Source organism: Canis lupus, chromosome 9 (genome assembly GCF_003254725.2).
Source record: "Canis lupus dingo isolate Sandy chromosome 9, ASM325472v2, whole genome shotgun sequence".
Lineage (NCBI taxonomy): Eukaryota > Metazoa > Chordata > Mammalia > Carnivora > Canidae > Canis > Canis lupus.
In genome coordinates this window covers 20,713,617-20,739,869 of record NC_064251.1, presented here as the reverse complement: position 1 = coordinate 20,739,869, position 26,253 = coordinate 20,713,617, and the positions used below count along the sequence as shown (strand labels likewise).

Below are 26,253 nucleotides of genomic sequence, written 5' to 3'. Positions count from 1 at the left end.
AGAGAAGGAACATGGTTACAGCCCAGTGCTGTGGTGACCAGGAGATGACATGATTGGCAGTTGCTGCATTGGTAACTATAAGGGATTAGCTGGCACAGGGCCTCTGCCTGGCTGGAGAATATATAGCTTTCAAGGGAAGGAAAGAAAGCCACCCACCATGAGCTCTGTTGGTTACTGGAACTATGGTGATTTAGGGGAACAGATAGGAAAGCATGGATCCCTGCCGGACACACACCCGTTCTTTTCTTTGAATAGATAAGCCCTCAGAAATGCAGGCATCCCTCCCAAGGCCCGGGCTGAGGCAGGTAGATTTCTGAAGCCCTGAGCCCCACTGAGTCCCTTTCACTGGGAAATGGATCCCCTACTCGCTTTGCTTCCTTTCTGCCTCTCTCTGAAGGGCAGCTACACACTTGCTTGTCCTTGATATTCTCTCAAGGATGGCGAAAACCATTACCGAGAAGTTACTGTATGGGAATTCTTGGCTGTTTGGATTCCTACCAAGTCACCATCTCTGTCACAATCACTGGTTCACATCAGGGAGTCGCCAGTGGGTGGCCTTGCTTCTCTTGTACAGCTTTGTACCCAAGACAAAGCAGAGGATTTTTACTCACTTGAGGAGCAGCCGCCCCAGCTACTGTTGACTGGTCAATCAAATGCCAATGCTAAAATGTGGGAGGAGCGCAGGGAGTGTTCAAAAGAAACCAGAAAACACTTGATTGATGTGTGAATGTACCTCCAGTTTCTCCATAAGACTTTCCTCAACAAACTTCTTAACTGTGTTTATTGGGGAAATTTAAATTCTTACATTTGAGCCTTTTTTTCCTACTGATTTTGGAAATTAATGTTCATATTGCTGTCTGATGTTGAAAATTAGTTGGGCTATATTTATACATTAAAATGTGCTCTGTGTTCCTTTCCAGGAGTCCCTTTAGTGCTCCTAGATGCTTAAGTCCTTAGGAAAGGAATTAACAAGGAATGCAGGAGAGAAATCACACATTGGGCCAGTGTGTGTACACAGAAGAGTGAGCAGCTTGGTGTTGCTGGAGCACAGAATTTGTGGCAGAGGTGGTGGGACAAGGTGGTGGAAGTAGGCAGGGGTCAGAGCATGGGAACCTTGGAGGCTGGGAAGAGTTTGAACTTTGTAGACGATGGGACGCCATTGATAGATTTTAAATCTAGGGTGACAAAGTTGGATTTTTTGTGTGTGGGTGATTGTTCTAGGGGATGGACTTTGAGAAGTCTCAGATCAGAAGGAGGGAGAGCTATTGAGGGCTTTAATTCAGGTGAAAGATGTTGACAGCCTGGACAAAGGCAATACTAGTGAGAAGACAAAGAATGCTGTAGGGATGAGGAATACTGACACGGAAGTGAAATGAGCAAGACCCAGTAATTGACTATTGACTGGCTCTGCAAAGCAAAATGGTGTCACCAACACATCCTGGGTCTCTGGTATGAGTGAATGAGTAGGTTATGGTGTCACCAATTAAAACGAAGGATTCAGAATACAGAATATGGAATTCAGAGTATCAGGGTAATGGAGATTGTCCCTTAAATATTTTGAGTTTGAGATGCCTGTAGTCACCCAGGTGGTATGAGTAGTAGGGAGTGGAATATAAAAACTTAAGCTCCCATATCCTGGTAGATCTATGAGCTTAGAATTCTGCTGCCAGAATGCCTGGGTTCAAATCCCAGCTTTGGTCAGTTCTCACAAGGTGGTGCAGTAGTAACAAATGATCCCCACATCTAATGGCTTAAGACAAACTTTTATGTCTTCTCTGACATATGTCTTCACTTCCATAGACTGGAAGAATCTGCAAGCCAGAAACAGATGGTTTGGCACTAATTCTTTTAAAGCCTTAGAATCATCCCTGATGCCCCAGTTTGCTTCCCTTGAAAAACCAATCCATCACCTGTCCTGCTTAATTTACGTTCTAAATATTCCTTAAACGTGCAATCTCCTCTCCAGCTGCTCTGCTGTTGAGGCCTCATCTTCTCTTCTAGATTTTTTGTGATACTCCCCCTGTTCCCGCCACATGGATCCATCTCTAAGGAACTCCAGGAACCCTTTATGCACAGCTACCACTCCAAGTCTGAGCCCCGACAGGGTCTCTTGCCCAAGGGCTGCACCTGGGTCAGAGTCTCCTACTGCTGACAACATGTCTTGGGGGCCAGATATCTGGGACACAGTGCAGAAAAGAGATGCAACCCCGGGACCAGAGTCAGACTTCCTTGTCCACCAGCTTCCCCATGACGAAGCGTTGTGATAAGAATGTTTCCTTCAATCTGGGTCCATGGGTCCATTCATTTATTTGACAAATACTTGTTGAGTCCCTGTATATCAGAACTTCCAGGTTATTCTTTGACAACCTTCGCTCCAAGCTGAACGTTGTGCATCGGCTTTGGCTTTGTTCCACATCTTCCTCATTCTGGATCCCAGGCTCATGGTGGAATCCCCATCTCAGCTTTGTGCAGAGAGAAAAGAGCAATAACAGAGACACAGTGACTCTAAAACTTCTGCTAACTGGGCACCTGGCTCTTCTGCTCACATTCTACTGGCCAAAGGCAGACACCTGGACAAGCCTGGGGTCAACGAAGTGGGGAAGTACACTCCTCCTATGGGAGGTACAGCATATGGCAGTGATCAGGGAGCTGTATTCCCCTAACAAAGAAGGGAGGAAATAATTGGGCCCAATCATATGCTCTACCACAACCACTAACCAGCTATAAAACCTTGGTGGTTTATTCAACTGCTCTCTGCTTTGGTCACCTCATCAGTGAAAGAGGAATACTTGGTATGACCTCTTGGGATTGTTATGTTAAGCACTTAGAATAGTGTCCAACACTGTACAGAGTAAGCACTATATACATGTAGGTGGAGAAAAGAGGGAGCTCCTTCTCAAATGGGTACAGAGTTTCCATTTGGGAAGATGAAAAAATCTGGAGAGGGATAGTGACAATGGTTGTGCAACACTGGGACAGTACTTAATGACACAGAACTGTGTGCTTGAAAATGGTTAAGATTTTATGTTATGCATATTTTACCCCAATAAGAAAATGTAGGTAGATGGGATTATCTGGGTAGAGTGTGAAGAGTAGGGAAGGTGGTAGGCAGAAGGAGGAAAGCTCAAGAACCAGCAGTGGGTGCTAAAGCATGAGAGACAGAGAAGGAACATTCTGGATAGACAAGGAAAAACAGGAGATGTTGATATCCTCTGAAGCCAGGGAAGTAGGGTGAGAAGGGAGTATTGGAGTGCTTGAGGGTGTCTATTTTGCTTGTCTTTGAACCTGAATCTCTATGGCCCCGTGATTCTGTGGGTCTGCCCTCCTTCACCAGCTCCTGATGATGTCATTTCTGGCCAATGCCCATGCTGGGCCCAGACTGCTTCAAGGGCAAATCTTGGCCTGGTCTCTTCTCTTGGATCCCTCCCTCCCTTCTCCATAGCCAGTTCTATTTTGTCCATGGTTAACATCTTGGTGAGATAAATCTTTTTAAATTAAAAAGGCACAGGACTGAGGACATTTCTTCTTGTGGCATTGTTATTACTATTGGTGTTTATTGTTTTACCTTGAGAAACAAAACCTCCAAACTCTGAATTTAAAAATTAGAGGGGTGCCCCAGGTGCCTCAGTCGACTGAGTGGCCAATTCTTGATTTCAGCTCAGGTTGTGATCTCAAGGTCGTAACATCAAGCCCTGATCCAGACTCTGCACTTGGCTCAGAGTCTGCTTGAGATTCTCTCTCTCTCTCTCCCTCTCCCTTTGCTTCTCACTCCCCCTTCAAATCAGGGGTAGTTAGTTTATGGTCAAGATTCCTTTATTAAAAAGAATTCATCTTTTATCTACAGAACTTCGATTATTTGATATGCCACAGGTTGGGGGAAACCGATAGCTAAAATTTTATAAGAGGAAATGAAAACAATGCAGTTGCCTGGAAACAACATATTTTTTACAATGATGACATCTGCCCCCCCCATTTTGAAGAACCTAAAAGGGGGTCCCTTGGTCTAAGTGATTTCTTCTCTTTTTTCTTTGTTTTCAGACACAGTCCCGGTGATCATCACACGAACACCAGAAGGTTGCATATAGAATGTGGTTCTTAGCTCTGCAAAGAAAAAGGCCTTGGAAACTTGCTTTTTATTGATTTTATTTCTCCAAGAGTTTTCTTACTAAGTGACTTAATCTTGCACAGTTAACTTGATGTAATCTTAAGAAAATATATGAAATACGCTTTAGAAAAAAATTACACATGCTCTAACCAGCCATCTCATTTGGCAATCATTTTCCAGAGCGTTTGTCCTTTCGGGATGGGGAGGTGGGGTTCTTTTTACAATGTGAATGATTAAATCTATACACAAGAGCTCCAAACTCTTCCTGACCTCTGTGCAACACCAGCTGGTGTTGGGAAACAGAGCACTGAGGCGGGCGGGGGTCTCTCTCCAAGGCTCTGGTCACCCCAGGCTATTTGGCCATCTTTCCTGGAGTGTCACCCCAGAAGATCTGGGCGGTCCATGTACATAAACTTAGCAGCTCCTCCTGTCATAACAGCAAGTGTGGAACACATTGGAAGGGCTCAGATGCATCCCACAGAGAAAGAGAGATTTTTTTTTTTTTTTTTTTGTCCTCCTTTGCAGAGAGAGTCCCTTGAAAACACAGGATACTTCCACTCCAGGGTTCCACATTTCTAGGCGCTCATTCACTGGGCTTAGTATGATCTCTTCATCCTTGGAACACAGGGGACACTTTCCAGCCCTCAGCTCAATAATGTGAGCATCTGGATAGGTTTTCAATCCTAAAACTGTGGATTTAAAGGAACAGCTGGTCCATTGCTCAGGGGCGCGGCTCAGCAGACCCAGCTATATCCCCGAAGTGACTTCGAAAAGAAGAGGTCCGTTCTCAGCCACCCAGTCAAGCCAGTGTGAATGGGTCCATATAGGGACCCTGGCTGTTTTTCCCACAGTCTTCCTCCAGCCAGGGTTATAAACTTGCCCACTCAGCCAACAACTTTGGAAGATAAGGACTGGGTTTCTGATTGGCAGCAGCTGAGGACCTTCCATCCTCAATCCTCCTCATACTAGTTCTCCCTGGGGTCTTGGGACAACTGAAGGCTCCCCAGAGCCTCAGATACAGAGCCGAGAAAGGAAGGGTGATCCAGGGGTGTGGGGGTTCTAGTCATCTCCTTCCTTTGGAGCACTTGCTTCCACAGGTCACTAGCTGGTCCCAAGAGTCCTCTCCCAAAAGGCCAGGTGGTGTCTAGACCTGGAGGGGGGCTGGCTGGTGTGGGAGGAAGGTGGTAGCAGGATGGGTGGGTGGCAGCCGAGAGACCCCAAGCAGCAGTATGCCTGGAGCTGTTCCCCAGATTCACTTGGGTCCAGTCTGGCTGCTGTATGATGCTATGAGAGCTACGGGAAGCAGACGCCTTGGGGAAGAGACTGCTAAGACAGAGCAAAGCTGGATAGAACTTTCTGGGAAACTTCATGGCTCCCAGAGATGCCAGACTGCTTTGTGTTGAAGAGTCATTGAGAGATGTGGAGAGGCTGCTCTGGGGGGGTAGGGATGGGAGAAGGTAAAGGCGGGATTGGGGTGAGGATTGGGATGAGGGGAGCTGGGTACGGGTCTCAGTCAGTCTTTCTTTCTCCATGGAGAATCTCACTCTGAACTTGGGGAGGCAGCAGAGTCCCCATCCTCGGGGTCCTGTCCACTGGGGGAGATAGGTTGACCCCCTTTCACGCGCTTCCACTTCATCCTTCGGTTCTGAAACCACACTTTGACCTGATGGAGGAATCAGAGGAACCCGGTCACTTCAACTGCCTCTCCATATATATATATATATTTTTTTTTTTTTTTTTAAGATTTTGTTTATTTATTCATGAGAGAGAGAGAGAGGCAGAGACACAGGCAGAGGGAGAAACAGGCTCCATGTAGGGAGCGTGATGTGGGATTTGATCCCAGGACTCCAGGATCATGCCCTGGGCCAAAGGCAGGTGCTAAACGACTGAGCCACCCAGGCAGTCCCTACCTCCCCATACTGATGCTCAAGACAGCAGGTTGCAGTTCCAGGGGGCCCAGCTTGAACCCCTGCTTGTGCTGCCTTGCTTCTCTAAAGGCACCGGGCATTGAGACAGAAGGGAGGACACATCAATCTGCCCAGAGGCCTGTCTTGAGTCTCCTTGTCTTTGCGTCTGAAAGCCTGACAGTTTGGTGGCAGGGTCTAAAAGTCACTGGGCCTTTGGCCCCTCTCGCTTTCACATGCCCCATTTCTCCTGTGCCAACACCTCCTCCCTCTAGCTTCTAGAACCCAGGGGTCTGGGAGCAGAGAATCACCAGCCTCATCCTTAGGCACATTTAAAACGCTCTTGGCAGTTTAGATAGCTCTGGTCTGTGTATTTTCTCATCTGAGCTTCAGCATTACTTGCAGGGTGGGGTCATGACCCTGTTTTACAGATGGAGACCCAGAGAGGTTAGGAGACAGTCCCAGAGGTCACAGGGCTAGGAAGTGGTAGAGGCAGGATCTGAATCTTAGTTTTGTAGACTGAGTACTCTGGCAGAGTCCCTCATCAATTGAAAGCTATCAAATATTATTATTTTAAGATTTTATTTATTCATGAGAGATACAGAGAGAGGCAGAGACACAGGCAGAGGAAGAAGCAGGCTCCATGCAGGGAGCCTGATGTGAGGCTCCATCAATCCCAGGTCTCTAGGATCAGGCCCTGGGCTGAAGGCGGTGTTAAACCACTGAGCCACCCGGGCTGCCCTTAAGTTTTATTTTTAAAGCAATCTTGGGATTTCTGGGTGGCGCAGTGGTTTGGCGCCTGCCTTTGGCCCAGGGCATGATCCTGGAGACCCGGGATCGAATCCCACATCGGGCTCCTGGTGCATGGAGCCTGCTTCTCCCTCTGCCTATGTCTCTACCTCTCTCTCTCTGTGATTATCATAATTAAAAAAAAATAAATAAAGCAATCTCTACACCCAACGTGGAGCTTGAAGTCATGACCCCAAGATCAAGAGTTGCCTGCTCCACTGACTGAGGTAGCCAGGCACCCCTTTGAATCTGCCTTTTAAACGAGGGCGTAGGTGATTCCACTGTACACCCAAGTTTGAGAGTAACCAGATTAGAGGTTCCAACCCTGGCTGCAGGTGAGAAGCACCTAGGGGACCTTTGAAAAATTCTGATGCCCAGACTCCATCCCAGACCAATGAAAACAATCCGTCGGGGTGGAGCCCAGACATCATTGTTATTAAACTCCCCACTGCGTGATTCTCAGGTAGAGCCACAGTGGAGAACCACTGCACTGGGCAGAGGGAGAAGACAGAAGAGAAGGTTCAGGGAAGGGAAGGGACTGAGAGAGCAGAGGAAAGGAAGGATGGCCAGAAGAGGAGGCCCCCGTGGGCCGCACCTGCCGCTCGGAGAGGTCCAGGTTCACAGCGATCTCGTATCTCCGGAGCCGGGTCAGGTAGTTATGGTGGGCGAACTCGGCCTCCAGCTCCCGCAGCTGCTCCTTGGTGAAGGCGGTCCTCTCCTTGCGAGCCTTGCTGCCGCCCTCAGGCTTCCCCCGGCTCTCCTGGTTGTCTGGGGAGAAAACATCCCAAACAGGAAGATGTGAGCGGCAGACATTCCCTCTTTTTTTGTCCTTAAGAGTCAGGGCAGCCTTTCCTTGTCTCTCTAGTTTTTTAAAAGGATATTGAGAAGGAACCCACCCTGTCCCTTGATCATTCTTTCTGGCGCTTTAACCCCTATGAACGGGGAGTCTTCTGGCTCCCAACCTCAGGTGCATCCACCCCCCTCCCAAACTTTTCTTATCCCCAAAGCATGAGAATCTGCTCTTGGTTGTTTAATGATTTCTATGATCCAGCCCTGCTCCCCCAGTTTGATATTAATAGTGGCTATAAACATATGGGGCAAGAGGTTCTAAAACAGAGGCTCTCTGTCCTCAGTGACATCACCATTACCTGAGAACTGTCAGAAATGCATAGCTTAGGGCCCCATCCCAGACCTAGGGAATCAGAAACTCTGGGGGTGGGGCCCCAGCTATGGATTTTACCAAGTATTCAAGGTGATTGTGACTTATAGTCAAGTTTACAAACCACTGCTCTTAAGGCCTCACTTCTCAGAGGGTGCCGAGGCCCCAGCAGCAGGGCCAGGAAGTTGGTCAGACTTGCAGGATCTTGGGCCCTACCCATGACCTGCTGAATCAGAATCACATTTTAGCCAGATCCCCAGGGGAGCTGTGTGCACATGTAAGCTGAGAAGTGCTGCCTTAAGCTTCTTTCCCCTTTTGATACCGGGAGGGGCCAAGTCTGGAAAGTTCTGGGCTTGAGTTAGACACAGCAGGGGCTCAATCATAACTGCTAACAGGGGTGCAGGGAGCAAGCACCTTACATGTATCAGCCACTTAATCCTTCCAATAACTCAGCCAGGGGAGTTCTTGTATCAGCCTCACTGTAGAGACCAGAAAACTAAACAGAGACTTTTAAAGCAAGTTGTTCAAGTTCCTCCAGTTCATCCAGCCGGTGACTGGCGGAGGCAGAAAGCAAACCCAAAGCAGTGTGACTCACATATGTTTCAAGTAAAATCCACGGTGGGTTTACAAACTGTAGAGTGCCGTGCCAATGACAGAGACTGTGCTGTTTCCTGAGCAAGAGCAAGTTGAGAGGCGGCTCTGCCTCCACTTCAGGGGTGGGGTCGGGGTGGGGAGGGACGCCGGAAGGAGACCAAGACACCCACACAATTAACAATGCGCGCCACGTGTCCGGGGAATGGCTACAGGAACCGCTTTTCCTGCAGGGCTCTAAAATTTGGAAGCCTTTCGTTTCATTGTCCTTTTACAGGCCTGGGGCCGGGTGGCTCAGAGTTAGGCGATTTACTGAGAGCGGTGTGCCCATCCTCTGTCCCCTTAACGACCCCATCCCAGCCTGTGTGTGTCTCTCTCCAGGGGAGTCTCTGTTGTCTCGGGCTGGCCCCGGGATGGGGGGCGCTGGGGCTTTTAGACGGAGTGGGGGAGGACAGGGAGGACGCTCCCACTCCCCCCAACCCACCCCCAAGCAGCCACAGGGCGGAGCGGGTGGGGAGGTGGGGACCCCTCGTCAGCCCGCAGGATCCCTTCTCCGCAGTTGCTTCTCTTTGCTTTTCACTCAGTCCCCCTGGCTTTCAGTTTTCGGGCCCTGGGTCCCCGCGCCCCTCCGCCCGGGAGCCGGGGAGAGAGGCCGGAGTGGCGGCTCCAGGCGCGGGGAAGGGCGCACGGAAAAAAAACGATCGGGGCTCCCCGGGGGGACCCGAGAAGGCGCAGAGGCGCTGTCACCCGGGGGCTCCCCGATGCCGGGCTGCCGGGTCGGGGTCTGCCGCCCAAAGGGCGCGCGGGGCGGGGGCAGGAAGGGGGCGCCCCGTTGCCGTGCGGCTGGCTGGGAGAAGGCCGGACCAGACCCCCCCACCCCCCAAAGCGGGAGCCGGAGCGTGGGCTGCAGGGAAGGACGCGCAGCCCCGGGCCGGGGATCCCCAGGAGTGCGCGGCCTTGGCCGCCGCGGGCCGGGGAGGGAGGCCAGCCTTCCGGGAGCACATCGCGGCCGGCGGAGATCCGGTTCGTGCCCCAGGGCTCAGGGTGCTTCCTGGCTGATCCCTCTCACGACCCAGGGAGGGTAAAACCAAGACGCGCGCCCAGGTGTGAGGCCGCGATCTCCTGCTGCGGACCTTTGAGTAAGTCACTTAACCTCTCTGGGCTTCAGTGGCCCCATCAAAAAATTGGGGAAAATAAAGCACCTGCCTCCCGGGATTATTGGGAAGACTGGACCAGCTTTTAGGTGTGGAAAATGCTTTTAAAACTTTGAAGTTCTTGACAAATAAAAAGCATTCGTCCAATTCTTCGACTCCGGGAAATGTCATCTGAGGGACTGGGATAGATAGTAACAGCTGTGGTGTCTTGAAGGCACCTATGTACTCAGAGGCATTTAATCCTTTCCACAAAGCACTCCTAGGAGGAGGTACCATTATTGTCCTCTTTAGCATCGTCTTGTGGATTTGTGTGATAGTTTGATTAATAGGGCTCTCTTTCTCCCCCCAGAGATAAAACTTTTCTCACTTGCTACTGTACCTGGCACAGTACTTGCTAAATGTTTGCTAAATCCTACTTAGCGTAAGAGGAGGAAGCAGCCTCAGAGAGGTCCAGGAACTTGCCTGATGTGCCCAGCAGTTTGGGATGGTGGTGGTGCAGAACTGAGATTGGGACCCAGATTCATCTGGCTAGAGGTGTGGTGGTCAGTGCTGGCCTTGGGGTTCTCCATCTGCATCTGCAGGCTCAGGGCCGAGGGCTGACCCAGCACATGGTAGCTCTGCCTGTCTCCACACCCAGGGCTCCTGGGGGCCCTGTCTTGGATTGATGCCCACACCCACATTCCCCTACTCCCAGACCTGCTTAGGTGCACACGAATGCCTATAAAATCCCAGAAAAGAGCAGTCCCCCAAAAGTCCTGCACATTACCCACAGGATAGTTTGATCCCAACAGAGTACACCTCTGTTGGCGTGCCTCCCTCCTATTCCGGGACTCGGTTTCCCTATGTGTAGGAGCAGGAGACTGGCTGGGTCTTCCTCCCCCCCCACCTGGGGGAGCTGGTGTCAGAGTCCTTTCCCAGTATGCAGCCCTGACATCCTCTTCTCCTCTCCCTACTCTCTCTTCTGTTAAGAACTCCTGGTCTTGAACCTGAGGCCTCTCCAGTTGCAGGTTCTTGTCTGGGCCTCTAGTTCTTCAGTCAGATCTGGGGTCTTGCTGTGTGCTCTGTCCCCAGGCCCTCCTCAGCCTTCCCTAGGTCCTCGACTCAAAGGTCAGGGCTATGCCAGAGCGTTTCTGTCTCCCTCTGATGTACAAAGCTGAGTGGTGGAATTGTGTCTGAGGAGTGCTTGGAGAATCTGGGCCCTAGCAGTCTCCAAGGACGTCTCTGACTTTGGGCAAGTGTCTCGAGTTCTTTGAACTTCAATTTCCTCCTCTGCTGCATGCAGAGGAGGAAAACAAGAATAGCTGCATGCACTGTGATCAGAAGGCTGCAGAGAGGTCAAATGCCATGGGTAATGTGTCTTAACCCCGAGCACAGTGCCTGGAGCACCATACGGAGAGGTTCTCCTGGAGATGGAATTGCAGAGGTTGATTGACTGTGGAGGTTAGAGACGATGCCTGCCAAGGTACCTCATCTCCGGAGCTGTGTGAAAGGGGTGTCTTTTCAATGTCTGGCCTTTTAACTGTTCTCCCTTCTCTACTACTCTGCATCTCTGCTCTGATCTGTGCGCCTGGCCACTCTTATGTCAGCCTTCCAGCGGGGGCATGATTCCAGGCACAGTAACTGGCATTGACCAGAGAGAGTCACATCTCAGCCGTCCTGGTCCTGCTTCTCTTTCAGGGGCAGGGGTGCCTCTTCCAGAACTGCAGAGGGAGGATGCTGGTGCTCAGTGGGCTGCCCCCCGGGGCTCAGGAGGAGCAGCCCCGCCCTGCCTCAGCCCCTGCACGACCCCTGACCCTCGGAGCCAGAGCCAGCCAGCAGGGCTGGGATGGAACTGTCGTGCCCAGAGAAATGCAAACAGGATGTATGTGTGATTGCGGTTTCCACTGTGAGCTTTTACACCATCCAAGGTAAATTATTTCATAAATAGCTGTCAGTTTTGGCAGGCCTTCCTCAAGTTAGCAGACAGCTTTATCAGAGCTACAAGGAAGTTCAGACAGACGCTGGGGAACACGCCTTTTTGGAGGCCTGTATCCTTACTCCCTAATTGTCACAGCCGTCTTACATAAATTTCTATCCAAGACCAGATAGAAAGCCACATGCTGTACATTCAAATAACACTTCCCAGATGACAATGGATCTCTTTTCCCCAGAGATAAACGTCTTTAGGGGTTTCATATATTACAGAATCATAGAATAGTAATGCTGGAAGGGGCTTAGAACTGATCTCTGGTCACCTTTCCACTTTACAGGGGAGCCCAGAGTAGGTGAGAGAGGGCCTCAAGACAGCACTGGACCGCAAACCCAGATTGCCATGACGGGAGGCTATTCCCACATCTTAGGCTTTTTCCTGTTGTGTCCTCTAAAGTGTACTGTAGGGTGTTAAGGTACACATCAGCCCATTCAACAGAGGAGGAAATGAAGACCCAGAGATGAAAAGGCTTCCTGGAATTCCCTGGGACCAGTCTGGGGCTACAGCTATTATGTCACACTACCCTGGGGTTGGGGGTGAGCATAGAGGCTGTGCTCACCTGAGGGGTGTGTCCATGTGTGCGTCCAGGGCGGGGAAGTGGAGGGGATACCTGGGGGATAATGTTAGCAGGTGAGACCTTGGCAAACCCTCTGAAAACTGTGTCTGTGGCTTCCTAGATTGTCACGGTGCCAGCCTTTTGCATCCTTCTTAGTTCTGATACTTTCAACTTCAGGAGGAGTCAAAGTCCTTCAAAATAGACAGGACCCAGATGGAACCAGCCCAAGACCAGTTTGGGCGTTTGCACCTAGGACCTCCCTGGCTTCCTTTCTCACTGGGCCCTTTCCCTGTCTGCTAGATGCCCGAAGAGCACTGGGAGGGCTCCCAGCCTCTTTGAGGAACCCAGCAGTGGGGCTGGGGAATTCAAAGTATGTTTTCTGGGAGAGAAGCAGATTCTTCTGGAATGGAAATGGCTGGTGCTACAGTAGTCTTTGCTGAGGTCCCCTGTGGGGTGGAGCAGTGAGGCCCTGCAGTATGGAGGGAGAAGGGAATGGATGGGCAATTAAATGGGGTGTGAGGGAGCTTGGAAGAGGGGAGCAGAAAGGTGAAGGTGGAGGGAGGCAGGGAAATGAAGGTGGGGAGCCACAGTGAGCCTCTGAAATGGGCTAGGGGGAGGCATAGGCAGCTCTGGGCTTTGTTTGTGTTTATATGTTCCAGATGTAGCCCTCAGCTGTCACCAAAGGAAGTGTGGGCCGCAGGACCAGCCCCCACTGCTCACACTGTTCCTCCACCACTGTGTTCAAGGAAAACAGGGAAAACATGAAATAGAAAAGGCTGGGATTGGGGGTGGTGGGTGGGGGGGTGGGAGAGGAATGCTGGCCAGAGGCCAGGGAAGCCCAGCTCAGTGAACAGAAAGGTTGGGGGGGGGGCACGGGGGGAGGGGGGGGCACGGGGGGAGGGAGGGGGAGCATGGAAAGGGGCTGCCTCCCAGAGCCCACAGGGGCCTCAAGTCCTGCCCTCAAAATGAAAGAGCTGCTCTGCCTCTGGGATCATCCCCACTTCCCTGGGCCCAGATGCCCTGACTTACTCAAAAGAGGAAAGGTGAGTCGGGTGGCACTCCTAAGCCCCTAGCCTGGCAGGGCAGCAAGCAGGGCTGAGGCTGCCTCCCCACTGACATTCTTACAGCCCAAGGGCTCTCTGGACCCTTAGGTCTTAGATGCTGGTCAGAATGTTACTGCTTTGGTGGATACTGACTTTCTGCAAAACTTTCAGACTGTATCTGGATGGGGCCTGAGCGGGTTCAGACACAAGTTTGTGCTGATCCCTCTGAGTCAGACAGTGGTCAAGGCCCCAGTCTTTGCCTGACAGTGAGGGGCAGGAGCCCTAAGCAGGAGGCAGGAAGAATGTGGAGTTCCTGTCTCTCAGTCCACGCTGGTCACTCTGGCTCCCTAAGACTTCTTCCTCACTGGGGGCTCTGGGGTTGGAATTGGAATGAGAGGGGCTCCAGTGGCCGGCCAGCCGTGTGCCCTACAAACCACACCCTGACCGGCAATGCCCCGACCCCAGACCAGTGAGCCTGCAGAGACAGGCAGGCCCAGCTGGTGGCAGGCTTCAAAGGCTCCCTCTGACCTCGGGTCACTGTCTTGCCACGTTTTGAGCACAGGCCACCTGGGATGCAGCCAGGATCAGGCAAGACTTTGAAGAGAGGAGTGCTCATGTGTGGGTTTGGGAACAATGGATTGAGGGGCTGGCTGTGTCTTTACGTCTATGATCTCATCTTGTCCCATAGCAACTCCTGTGAGGTAGACATCGTGATCTGCATTTTTCAGAGACGGGGACTCTGAAGGGGAGAACTCTCTGAGCTCACACAGCCTGGGAAGCTGTGGATCTGGGACTTGGTCCAGATCTGCCCAGTTGGTGCACTTAACAGTTGCCCCTGAACCCTGCCCCCCTCTCACCTCACTAGGCTGCAGCCCAGCAAGGATGGTGGGCATGGATATGAGATCACCGAGCACAGTACTCAGGGTCACTCTGGTTACCCAAGTGACACTGAAGTTGTCCATTTATTTAATGATCATCTCCTTTCCTTCTTCCTTTGTCAAACAGCCCACTTCTTTAGATACATTCCTATAGTGGGCTTTCTCTGTGTGTATAAGATAAGAATGCAGGGATCTGTTTGTAGCCAGAAACAATGCTCTGTGTGGGAAAGCCCTAGTGGCTGAAGGGACCCAGAGCCAGGAAAGCTCTGAGGTCATGCACTCCTCTGAGATGCTTTCACTAAAGGAGTGTTTGACTGGAGCATTGATACCACCTCTAGAACCTTGTCCTTGTCCCTAGAACTCTTGTTTATGGGCTGAATTGCCTCCCCCATTAACATGTTGAAGTCTTAACCCCAGTGTCTCAGAATGTGACTGTATTGGAGATAGTATCTTCAAAGAGATGATTGAGTTAAAACGCAGCCCTGATCCAATCTGACTGGTATCTTTATAAGAAGAGGAGATTAGGACACATAAGGAGACACTAGGGATGCCCACACACAGAGGAAAGACCAAGTGAGGATATGGCAAGAAGAGGACAAGCCAAAGAAAGAAGCTTCCAGAGAAACAAAACCTGCTGTCATCTTGATCTTTGACTTCTAGTTTCTAGAACTATGAGGAAATAAATATCTACTGTTTAAGCCACCTAGTCTATGGTATTTTGTTATGGTAACCTCGGTGGATTAAGACACTCTCCTATCCCCCCCCGCCGCCCCCCGCTGCCAAATCTTCATAGCCAGTGCTCACCACTAAGGAGAAGGAGTGAGTCCAGGAGGGGTGCTTGGCAAGGCTGATGCTTGTCCACAGGAAACCTCTCTGCAAATTAGAAAAATGTGCCCTTTCCTCTAGACCGGAAAAACAGCCACGTGTCCCTATGACAGCTGGGCCCTCTGGCTGCCCGGCCATAGCAGCCCCTCTAACTGTCCTGCCATGGTGGGTCCACCTCATTGCTCAGCCACAGCAGCCATGGTGGCCCTGGTACTTGGGAGCTGACCTCAGTACCCCGTGGGGGATCATGTAGTCAGCCCAGCCTGCATATGTGACTGTTTATGTGTTTATGTGTTTATGTGACCCCAGCACTAGCCCTGACCTGGGCTGGTTTTATGATTGAAATCGGGCTGTCTGCACACTCTCATGAGTGAGACTATAAAAGTCCTGATGCATTTTACAGAAGTACATCATACATGGTGGGAACCCTCAGGCCAGGTAGTGGAGCCCCTCTCAGAAAGAAGGGGAGAAGATAAATGAATGAATGCCAGGCTGTAATGGAGGCTATTGATTAGACATTGAATGAGCTCCTCCGGGGGAGCTCTGGTGGCTCAGCAGTTTAGCGCCACCTTCAGCCCAGGGCGTGATCCTGGAGACCCAGGATCAAGTCCCACTTCAGGCTCCTTGCATGGAGTCTGCTTCTCCCTCTGCCTGTGTCTCTGCCTCTCTCTCTCTCTCTCTGTGTCTCTCATGAATAAATAAATAAAATCTTAAAAAAAAAAAAAAGAATGAGCTCCTCCTAGGGTAAATGTTCCATTAAGTGTGATGGAGATTGCAGAGTGAATCAGAGACCATTCTGGCCCTCCAGACACTTCAGTTTTCAGGAGAAAGGCAGCCATATGCTGTAACTCTGGATGAAAGGCAACTGGGTTTGATGTGGAGATGGAGGCACAAATAAGGCATGATCTGTGTGTCAGGAGAGGGAGGATCCTTGGATACTCACCAAACTAGAAACAGAAGGAAATTATCCCAACCTAATAAGGGCCATATATGGGCAGCCTGGGGGGCTCAGCAGTTTAGCGCCACCTTCAGCCCAGGATCAGGCCCTGGAGACCCGGGATCGAGTCTCACGTCACGGAGCCTGCTTCTCCCTCTGCCTCTGTCTCTCTCTCTCTGTGTCTCTCATGAATAAATAAATAAAATATTTTTTTAAAAAATAAAGGCCATATATGAAAATCCCACAGCCAGCATCGTACTCAATGATGAAAAACTGAAAGCTTTTCCTCTAAGACCAGGAACAAGCAAAGATCCTCACTGTTGCTACTTCTATTCAACATAATACTGTAGGTCCTAGCCAGAGCAATCAGGTGAAAAAAACACAAAATAAAATAAATAAAAGGTGTCTAAATCAGAAACGAAGAAGTAAAATAATCTCTGTTTGCAAATGACATGATCTTGTACATGGAAACCCCTAAAGATTCCACAAAAAAACTTTTGGAGCTTATGAATGAATTCACCAAAGTTGCAGGATACAACCTCAACACACAAAGACCAGTGTGTTTCTATCCATGAACAATGAACAATCTGAAAGGGAAATTAAGGAAACAATTTACATTGAAAACGACATCAAAAAGAAAAAAAACACACTTAGGAATAGTTTATCTAAGGAGGTAAAAGATTTGTACACTAAAAACTACAAAACAGGGCTCAGTGGGTTAAGCGTCTGCCTTTAGCTTGGGTCATGATCTCAGGGTCCTGGGATCGAGCCCTGTGTTAGACTCCCTGCTCAGTAGGAACTCTGCTTCTCCCTCTCCAAGTGCCTCTTCCCCCACTCATGTTCTCTCTCTCTTCTCAAATAAATAAATAAAATCTTAAAAAAAAACCCTACAAGACATTTTGAAAGAAATGAAAGAAGACACAAAGAAATGAAAAAATATCCTATGCTTATAGATCAAAAGACTTAATATTGTTGAAATGTCCTTACTGTTCAAAGTGATCTACAGATTCAGTGCAATTTCTATCAGAATCCCAACAGCGTTTTTTGCAAAAACAGAAAAAAATCATCCTAAAATTCATATGGAATCTCAAAGGATTCTGAGTAGCCAAAACAATCTTGAGGAAGAGAAACAAAGATGGAGGTCTCACACTTTCTAGCTTAAAACATATTACAAAGCTACAATAATCACAACAGTATGGTATTGGCATAAAGTGAGACATATAGAACAATGAAACAGAATACTTATGAAGTAAACCTTCATATATATGGTCAAATGATCTTCAACAAAGGTGCTGAAGCTACACATTGGGGAAAGGACAACCTTCAACAAATGATGTGGGGAAAACTGGATATCTACATGCAATACAATGAAGTTGGACCCTCATGTTACAGCATATAAAAAGTTAACTCAAAATAGTTTAAAGAGGCACCTAGGGGGCTTAGCTGGTTAAACATCTGACTAGATTTCAGCTCAGGCCATGATCTCAGGGTTGTGAGATCAAGCCCTGAGTTGGTCTATGAGCTGAATGTGGAGCCTGCTAATCCTGTCTCTCCCTCTGCTTCTCCTCCCAGCACACACATTCTGTCTCTAGAATAAAATAGTTTAAAGACCTAAACATAAGATCTAAAACTATAGGGCAGCCCAGGTGGATCAGCCGTTTAGCACCGCCTTCAACCCAGGGTGTGATCTTGGAGACCCGGGATCAAGTCCCACGTCAGGCTCCCTGAGGGGAGCCTGCTTCTCCCTCTGCCTGTGTCTGTATTTCTCTCTCTCTCTCTCTCTGTGCCTCTCATGAATAAATAAATAAAGTCTTTAAAAAATATGTAAAACTATAAAACTCCTAGAAGAAAACATGGGGAAAAAAATCTTCAAGACACGGATGCCTGGGTGGTTCAGCGGTTGAGCATCTGCCTTCAACTCAGGGTGTGATCCTGGGTCCAGGGGTTGAGTCCCACACCAGGCTCCCTGTGGGGAGCCTGCTTCTCTCTCTGCCTATGTCTCTGCCTCTTTCTGTGTCTCTCATGAATAAATAAAATCTTAAAAATAAAAAAAAGCTTCATGACATTAAGTTTAGCAATGATTTCATGAATATAACACTAGAAGCACAGGCAACAAAAGCAAAAACAGAGAAATGGGGCTACATCAAACTTAAAGACATCTGTGCAGCAAAGGGACCAATTAGCAGAATGCAAAGGCAACCCACAAAGTGGGAGAAAATATTTGCAAGCTACACACTAATAAGGGATTAATATCCAGAATATATAAGAACTCCTACAAGTTAACAACAAAAGTCAAACAATCCAACTAAAAAGTGGGCAAGGACTTGAATAGACATTTCTCCAAAGAAAATCTACAACTGGCCAACAAGCATATGCAAAGATGCTCAACATCACCAAACATTAGGGAAATGCAAATCAAAACATGGTATCATTTCATGTCTGTTCGGAAGGGTAGCATCAAAGAAACAACCCCCCCCCCCCAAAAAAAAACACCAGAAAAGAACACGTATTGGTGAGGGTGTAGAGAAACTTCATATTAAAAGGCAAAGTAAGATGGGTTGCCTTTGACCTAAAGCTACTTTGTGTTCTGTTTAGATTTATTCCTCATCCGATATAATGATACGGTCACATATTAACCCTGTTCCCCTGGTCACCACCCCTGTGAAGCTTGAGGAAGACTGGCAACCTAACCTAAAAGTCTAACTTTTAGAAACAGAAAGTAGAACACTATTTGTCAGGCCTGGGCAGAGGGAAAAAGGTGAGTTATTTTCCAATGGGTAGGGTTTCAGTTTTATAAGATGAAAAAGATCTAGAGACTTGTTCTGGGACAATGTGCATATCATTAACAGTACTGTACAGTCCACTTAGAAGTGATCATGATTTCAGGCACCCAGCTGGCTCAGTCGGAGGAGCATGTGACTCTTGATCTCGGGGTCATGAGTTCAAGCCCCGTGTGGGGTATAGAGATTACTTAAATAAATAAAACTTAAAAAAATATATTTTATTTATTTATTTATTTGAGAGAGAGAGCACAGAGGGAGATGAGAGGAAGAAGCAGACTCCCCATTGAGCAGCGAGCCAGATGCGGGGCTCAGTTCTAGGACCCTGAGATCATGACCTGAGCCAAAGGCAGAAGCTTAACTGTCTGAGCCACCCAGGCACCTCTAAATAAAACTTTTTAAAAATATTTTTTAAAACCCGATCATGATGGTAAATTTTGTTATGTCTTTTTTATCATAATTTTTATTTATTTATTTACTTTTCTCAAAGATTTTATTTTTAAGTAATTACTACACCCAATGTGGGGCTCAAACTCAACCCCTAGATCAAGAGTGGCATGCTCCACCGACTGAGCCAGCGAGATGCCCCTGGTCATAATTTTTAAAAAAGGAGATTTCAAATATAAGATGTCCCAGGATAAGAAATCTCAGAAGAAGAAGAAGAAAAAAAAAGAAATCTCAGAAGAGCTCCTTTATGACATTAGGAGATATTTATTTAGAAGATCAGCACAGGTTCTAGTGGCTACTGAGACTTGAAACTTCCTCACTACAGCTTTCACTGACATGATGCTACGTACACGTAGAGCCATTAATTTTAAAAAAAAAGAGGAGAGATTCTTGGAGGGGGCAGCTTGTGAAAATAAGGACTTCAACAGGCAGGAGAGTGGGGGGAGGGAAGGAAGCCTGAAGCAAGGGAAAGTGCTTTGGCAAATGGGGTTGGGTGAAGAAAAAGGGTGTGTGTTTGCAAAAGGCTAGCGGAACTGGTGTGGCGGGGCAGGGGTGGAGGTGGGAAGGGTGGCCTGCAGGCGAACAGGTGGGAGAAAGGGGCTGATCTGTGGAGGGTTTATAAACCTCAGGAGAAACTGGGGGTGCGTGTGGTTGCACAAGGGCAGGTGGGGATCATGTTTTGCAGGGGAGAAATCAGTGAAGGCTCAGCCCTGGGGGGCACGTGTGTTGGAGGCGAAAGAGACAGGACAAAGCGAGTCTGAGGAAGGGAAAAACGTGAGAGCATCAGCGAGCAGGGCTGAGCCCCAGCACGGGGGGGCTTTCCCAGGGGGGCGATCGGATTCACCTACAGCCAGGCAGATCACGCGCGACCTTCCCTTGAACCCCACCAGGAAATCACCGCGAAATCTCTCATTCCCATAAATTAAAGACAACCACGGTAGCAAGACAGATCGACAGGTTGGGGGCAAACAGCAGTGGCCTCGCAGCTGTCCCAGCCAGCAGGGGTCTTTAACACCCATGGGCCCCGGGGCTGGGAGTGTTTGCGGTAAGATAACATCACACTGGTCTCCTAAATCAGCTCTGTGCCGTGGACCAACAGAAGGTCTCTGAGCGGGAGCCAGGGACCCCCACTTTCCTATTCATTTATTTGAGCAAATCAGCTCCACTTCTAGCGGGAATGACAGGGGAGCTGCTGGGGCTGGCAGAAGGAGAGGGGGGAAGAGAGAACTTTCCTCTCTGAAACAAACTTCTAGTAACTTTCTGTTACTGGAGCCTCCTCGGACAACCACTATGGGACCCTTTTGCCAGGCACATCTCACCCTCCAACCTCTCCAGAAGATCTCTGGGCTCCAAGTTCCTACCCGATGACAAATAACTGGATTTTTAGGACCAATGATAACTGCAAGAAGTTATACTCCAGATTCAGGAATTCCTGAGTCAATGGATTTGAAATATTCAGTTCCACCGACCACTCCCCTTCCCCTGGTTGGTTCTGGAAATATCGTTCTAATAACATTCACAGTTGCCATTTATTGAGCTCATATGCCAGGCACAGTGCTAATTTCATGGATCACTGCATTTAATCTTCACAGTGACTCTGTATGGAAGGTGCTTTTGTTATGATCCCATTTTGCAACTGGGAAAATGAAGGCTCCAGGAAATTGAGAAGTTTTCTTTTTTTTTTTTAAAGAAGTTTTCTAAAGTTACCCAGCCCACAGTCGTGGTGCCGACATGCCAACCTGTTGGCCTGCCCGTGAAGAACTATGAAAAACACCTTTCTGATCGATGGCTGGTTAACATTCAGAGACAGCTGAGCAAGGGCCCAGGTGAGAAATGGGACACACTCACGCTGGGCACAAAATGCAAGTGGTGTCAAAGTCCTCAGTCACCAAAAGAAGTAACATTGTAACGCATTGCTTTAAAAAATCAAAATTGATGCCAAAAATTCTGTGATGAACAAGATAGCAAAATGTTACGTAGAGAATCTAAGCGTGACTCGACTGATGGAGTGGGTTGTTTTTTTTGTTTTTTTTTTTTCCCATGGGTTTGTTTCTTGTGAGCTGGACTCCAGATTCCTAGAGTTGGTTGTGGGCCTTCTCTACTTTTATTTTTCTTCCAGCTTTTACCCAGCTCATCTTTCCTGCCTCCTCCCCCTCCAGTTAAATTACAAGGGAAGACTCAAGCATCTAGCTGGGACACAGAGATTCCCATGCTAGATGGGGAGTAGGTCTGGAATCCCAGAGAATGAATGAAACTCAGCTTGCCCTGCCCTGCCTGTCTGCTGCCATTACTGCTTCTTGAGGGGGCCCGGGAGGGGAGTGGAGCCCAGGGCTGCTCCTGGATAAGAATACCCCACACCCCCCACACCCCCACACCCCCGCCCCCACTGGTGGCTGACCCTATGAAGAGTTGCAGGACATTCAGTGCAGGGTGTTCCTGTGCTCTTGGGATGGCCAGCTGCTTGGCACTGGGGCTCACTCCCTAATGCAGCGCCACAGGCCACTGACCCAAAGGAAAGATGGCACATGTGGGTCTTGCTGGAACAGAATGATTTTGCCTAAGCCCAGCCCTTTGCCTGTGCCTTCTAGTGCCTTGGCTCCCAGCTCCCTTGGAAGTGGCTGGATGCTGCAGAAGGGGATTTGGGCAGAGGTGGAGGAGCAAGGGGGCAGGCGCCACGGTGGGGAGAGCTCTTCAATTAGGCGCAGAGCCAAGTCACTGAGAGCGAGGAGAAGCAGAAAGTGCCCCATCTCCCCACGTCTCCAGCCAAGGCTAGGAATACTTGAGGATTTCATCAGCTGGGGACTTAAAGGGCCCTCCTATCAGGCAGCCAAGAAGGCTGTGGCCATCCACTGTAAGCACCTTTAAGCATGGAGACCAAACATTTCAAAATGAGGATTATGCTTGAAATCTGCTGAAAGGTGGGGGATTTGGGATCTGACGTCCAGGGTTTGAGCTCCATTCCAAGATTAACCAACTGTCCTGATTTGCTCCAGGGCTGAGGGGTTTCCTGGGACGCTGGACTTTCAGTGCTAAACTCAGAAAAGTCCTGGGCAAATCCCGATGAGCAGGGCACTACCTCGACCCCATCCTAGCAGTGTCCTCAAAACTCTCTGCCTCTCCTTTTCCATGCATATAGGACAGAGATACTGGTAAGACCTGCGGTATTTACTTTGCACACCGGTGGGACCTAAAAAAGCTAATGTGTGTTTCCTGCAGCACTGTGAACCTCCCAGATCATAGTACATCCACTGCCACACAGGCATCCGCGGGCCTCTCCTCCCTCTCAGCCTGAGCCCCCTGGGAGAGAGGCCTCCATATACATCTCCTCATCGCCCTCCCCCCTCCACCGGGGGGGCCTTGGCCAGTGCTTGGCAAAAAGAAGATGCTCAGGAAATCTGTGCTACGTTGAAAAGCAAATCACAGAGTGTTCTCATTGGTTGCTTGGCACTCTCATTTCCTGCCTGCCTCTGGTTAGCCCTGTGAGAAAAGTCCTCTCTAGGTGCAGACAGACAGACAGGCTGCTCTGGAGGTAGCTGTCAGGAGGACACAGTGGGCCAAGGGGACAGCAGGAATGGACGCTGCCTTGTTCTGGGCAAGGAGGGGACAAGGAACCAGATAGAAGGTGAATAGGTAGAGAGAAGAAGTCATGGGGAGATGAGGAAATGAGAAGTCACCACCGCAGGGAGGAGATGGACATAGCTAAGATCTTTTTTTTTTTTTTAAGATTTTATTTATTTATTTATTTATTTATTTATTTGAGACACATTGAGAGAGAGAGAGAGAGAGAGAGAGAGAGTCAGAGACAAAGGCAGAGAGAGAAGCAGGCTCCATGCAGGGAACCTGACATGGGACACGATCCCGGGTCTCCAGGATCAGGCCCTAGGCTAAAGGCAGCACTAAACCGCTGAGCCACTCGGGCTGCCCCATAGCTAGGATCCTAATGAGCAGGCTGGCTCCATCCTCTTGGGCTTCAACACGGAGCGGGGCTCCACCTGCTTTCTGAGGTGCAGTGCTAGTCCTTGGCTGCCAGCCTCCCTGACTTTGCCAAGGCTGGTGATCCCTCAGGAGGACCCCTCAGGGGATGCCTCCCCTGGGGGTCGCCCAGACTTTAGCACGCTGAGCTGCCCTCTTGGCCCAGGCATGGGCACAGTGATACCTCGTGGGCAATCTGCCCCAAATCTCCACACTCCATCTCCTCCTTGCCCCTTGCCTCTCCCATCCCAGCCCTAGGCCTGCTTCTCAGCCTCTAGGCTCCTGGAGACAGAGGGTCCCAGCCTTGGTCCTAGTGCTCCAAGCTCCCATCTCAGCTCACTCTCCTTTGAGCAAACCCTTTGGCTCTGGGACCATTTGCAGCCTGCCAGGGCAGGGTGGGGAGAAACATGACCCAGAGGCCGCCCAGATTCAGGAAAGCTCCTCTCTAGTCCTTGCCGGCCTGCACCGAGGCTCCATCACACATGTCCTCTCAATCTCTGTGGATCTTATTTCATTCACTTGCTGGCATAACCTGTCTGGGGTCCGGGAGTTCTGGGAGGCACAGATGCAACCAGAGAATCCTAGAACTCTGAATAGAAGAAACCCCAAAGGTAGCTCCTGCCTTTGAGCCTTTGAGTAGATTAGATAATGTTTGCAATTCAGGATTAGTGCAGCTAGGCTCAGAGAGGGCAAGCAACCTAACCAAGGAATGCTCAGCTGCTCCTCAGCCACATACCTGAACTCTCCTTTTTCCGTCTGGATGACTTCTTCTCCATCTCACTGGCAGTGCTCCCGAGGACCTCGTAGTCCTCGCCCGGGCCTCCCGTGGTGTCCACCAGGCCTGGGCTGCTGGCCCCCATGCCCCTGGAGCCTCCAGCTGGGCCCGGGTTGAGCCTGCGCCGGGCCTCTGAGACAGGGAAGTTCCAGTCGGGGGGCTGTGGGAAAGCGGGGTGCTGCTCAGTGAAGATGCGCTCCTCCCGGGGAAGGCTGTGTGGGGTGGCTGCCAGGCAGGAGGCCGAGAAGTCGGGGTATGCTGCTGTCGCTGTCGCCGGGAAGTCTGGTTTCTGGTGGAAGGAGAACGGTGTTGGCGGGTAATGGGGCAGCCCTGAGGCCCCACTGCCTTCAGAGTGGGGGTTTCGAAGGCAGCCCCAGCCTGGGGCTGGGGGGTGGGGGCTCCTCATGCAGCTGCTGGCCACAGGATCCATCTGCCGTCTGCCGCTGAGCCTCCGTCTTTTCAAAGTTTTGATTCTTACACTTTTTATATTCAAAATTTTAAAAATGCAAAAAAAAAAAAAAAAAAAGAAAAGATAAATAAATAAGAGGGGAAGATGTTCAGTAGAAAATTCACCCCAGGAACCAAAACAAAAACCAAAACTAAAGTCTCTCCTTGGAGTATGCACACATGTGGCCAGCTACACGTATGTGTGTGCACACACCTATGTCAGACTTTACTCCTGGCTTCCTGCCCCCCCGACACACCAGCCTGCCTATTGGGGTCCCCTGTACATGTATTTGTCTCCGATGACACTAAACATTTTCACTGTTGTAGCCCAGATGCACCAGCTGATGAGTGCTTGCCCTGGAGCCCGCAGCAAATGCCTGCAGAGGGCTGGACTGGGGCTGTGAGACACACTTTTAAATCCTGTGGTGGGGAGAGAGTGACAAATTTCTGAAGTGAAACGTGAGAGAGGAGAGGGAGGGGTTAACCAGCACACACACGATCCCCTCCAACCAAAACCCGAGCAGGCAACTATTAATCATCAGAAACCTTATATGCACATCTAATGGGATTTGCAGATGGAGACTTTTAAAGAAACATTGTCTGTATTTCTTTTTTTAATTTTAAGGAGAGAGAGAGAGTGCAGCACACACACACGCACACCACTTCTTTAATGGGCCTCCTGTACGCTATGAAGTTATTTTATTGCACTGTTAACAAAATTCCCCAAGTCTTGGATTTGGAAAAAGCCTTAAGTCAGATCCAGAATCCATCAAGTGCCAAATTCCAGGGAGTGAAGCGGGGAATAAGTGCAAGAGACAAGTTTGCTGATTGCATTTGATTTAAAGGCCCTTCTACTGCTGCTTGCAAAAAGGAAGGTGGATTAAAAGAAATCTTTTTTTGCAAGTCTCAGCGGCCCACTAGGGTCTGCAGCATAAAGAAAGACACACTCCAGAAAAAAATTATTTCTCTCTGCCCAAAGTGACATTCTCACTTTCTCAGTAACTTAAAAAAACAATCAGATTCTTCCTTCCGTTCTTTAACCCCGACTTACATGCCAATTAGCCACACTCTTCTCTAGGGGGCTTTCAGGTCATTTTTCTCCACGGCAAAGGGAAGGCTCTTAGAGAAAGCTCTTGAAGTTTCCCTAGGCCCTCTAACTTTTACCCACACCTGCTTCCCCTACCCCAGCCCCAGAGGCCACGGCTTCTGTGGAATCTGGGGCATGGAAACAGGAATCAGAGATTCTCATTCCTGAAGGAGTTCTCTTTGGCAAACTATCGTGTGGCCTTCCTGGCCAGTGCCTGTCACAAGAGGGCCAACTGCCATTTCAATCGGTCAATCCGTCCATCTACTTGATCCCCGTGCCCTGCTGGTCTCTCAGGAGGGTTAATATAATTTCTGGGAGGATGACATTCCAAGCACACGGGCCAGAGGTCCCCTCCCACTGAATATTTCCACGGCCCACAGCAGCAGGATCAGAGCCGACATGCGCATGGACATAACCGTGTGCTGGCTGGTTCCAAAGACGCCAGGAGGGCCCATGGGCCTCTGCCCGGCAGCCTGGAGGCCGCACACACTTCATGGAATTGGCAAAGAGTTTCTGGAATGGGCAGGGTATCGTAGGCCAGGAGAGGAGATGGGATCACTGCCACCAACCAGACTCATCTCTCTGCTTTGCCTGGGACTTAGCTATTGCACACACATTTCTCCTCCGAAATGACTTTCCTATTATGGGTAAATTAAGAATTACGTTCTATGTTTCACAAACGAAAAATGAGGCTTAGCTCAGAATGACACAGCTCCAAAAGGGCAGAACCAGGAGTTGCCCTCGGGCATCCCGTCTATGGCAGCTTGACACAGAGGAAGGAGCACGGATTGAGGTGTTCGACAGGTGTGAGTTCAGATCCTCGGCCTGCCACTTC

At 49.6% G+C, this 26,253-nt stretch overlaps 1 protein-coding gene across 2 annotated transcripts; it reads right to left on the bottom strand.

Annotated features, from left to right (window-relative positions):
• Positions 1-4,126: 4,126 nt before the first annotated feature.
• Positions 4,127-25,521, bottom strand: MEOX1 (mesenchyme homeobox 1). 2 transcript variants are annotated; one of them, XM_025440264.3, is made up of 4 exons: positions 25,383-25,521; positions 23,846-24,363; positions 7,394-7,566; positions 4,127-5,768 (listed from the first exon to the last, which is right to left on the bottom strand). In XM_025440264.3, the coding sequence occupies exons 2-4, from the start codon at positions 24,312-24,314 to the stop codon at positions 5,646-5,648; spliced, it is 765 nt and encodes a 254-aa protein (XP_025296049.1). In that variant the 5' UTR covers positions 24,315-24,363; positions 25,383-25,521; the 3' UTR covers positions 4,127-5,645. The 2 variants fall into 2 exon arrangements, with proteins under 2 accessions (XP_025296049.1, XP_048969990.1); XM_049114033.1 differs by lacking the exons at positions 7,394-7,566; positions 25,383-25,521 and having other exon boundaries at positions 23,846-24,762.
• Positions 25,522-26,253: the final 732 nt, after the last annotated feature.

Coding starts and splice junctions, on each gene's coding strand:
- MEOX1 (XM_049114033.1), bottom strand. CDS start 24,314: ATGGATCCTGTGGCCAGCAGCTGCATGAGGAGCCCCCACCCCCCAGCC. Junction 5,769..23,845: donor ACGGAAAAAGGAGAGTTCAG/GTATGTGGCTGA, acceptor TTCCTCCATCAG/GTCAAAGTGTGGTTTCAGAA.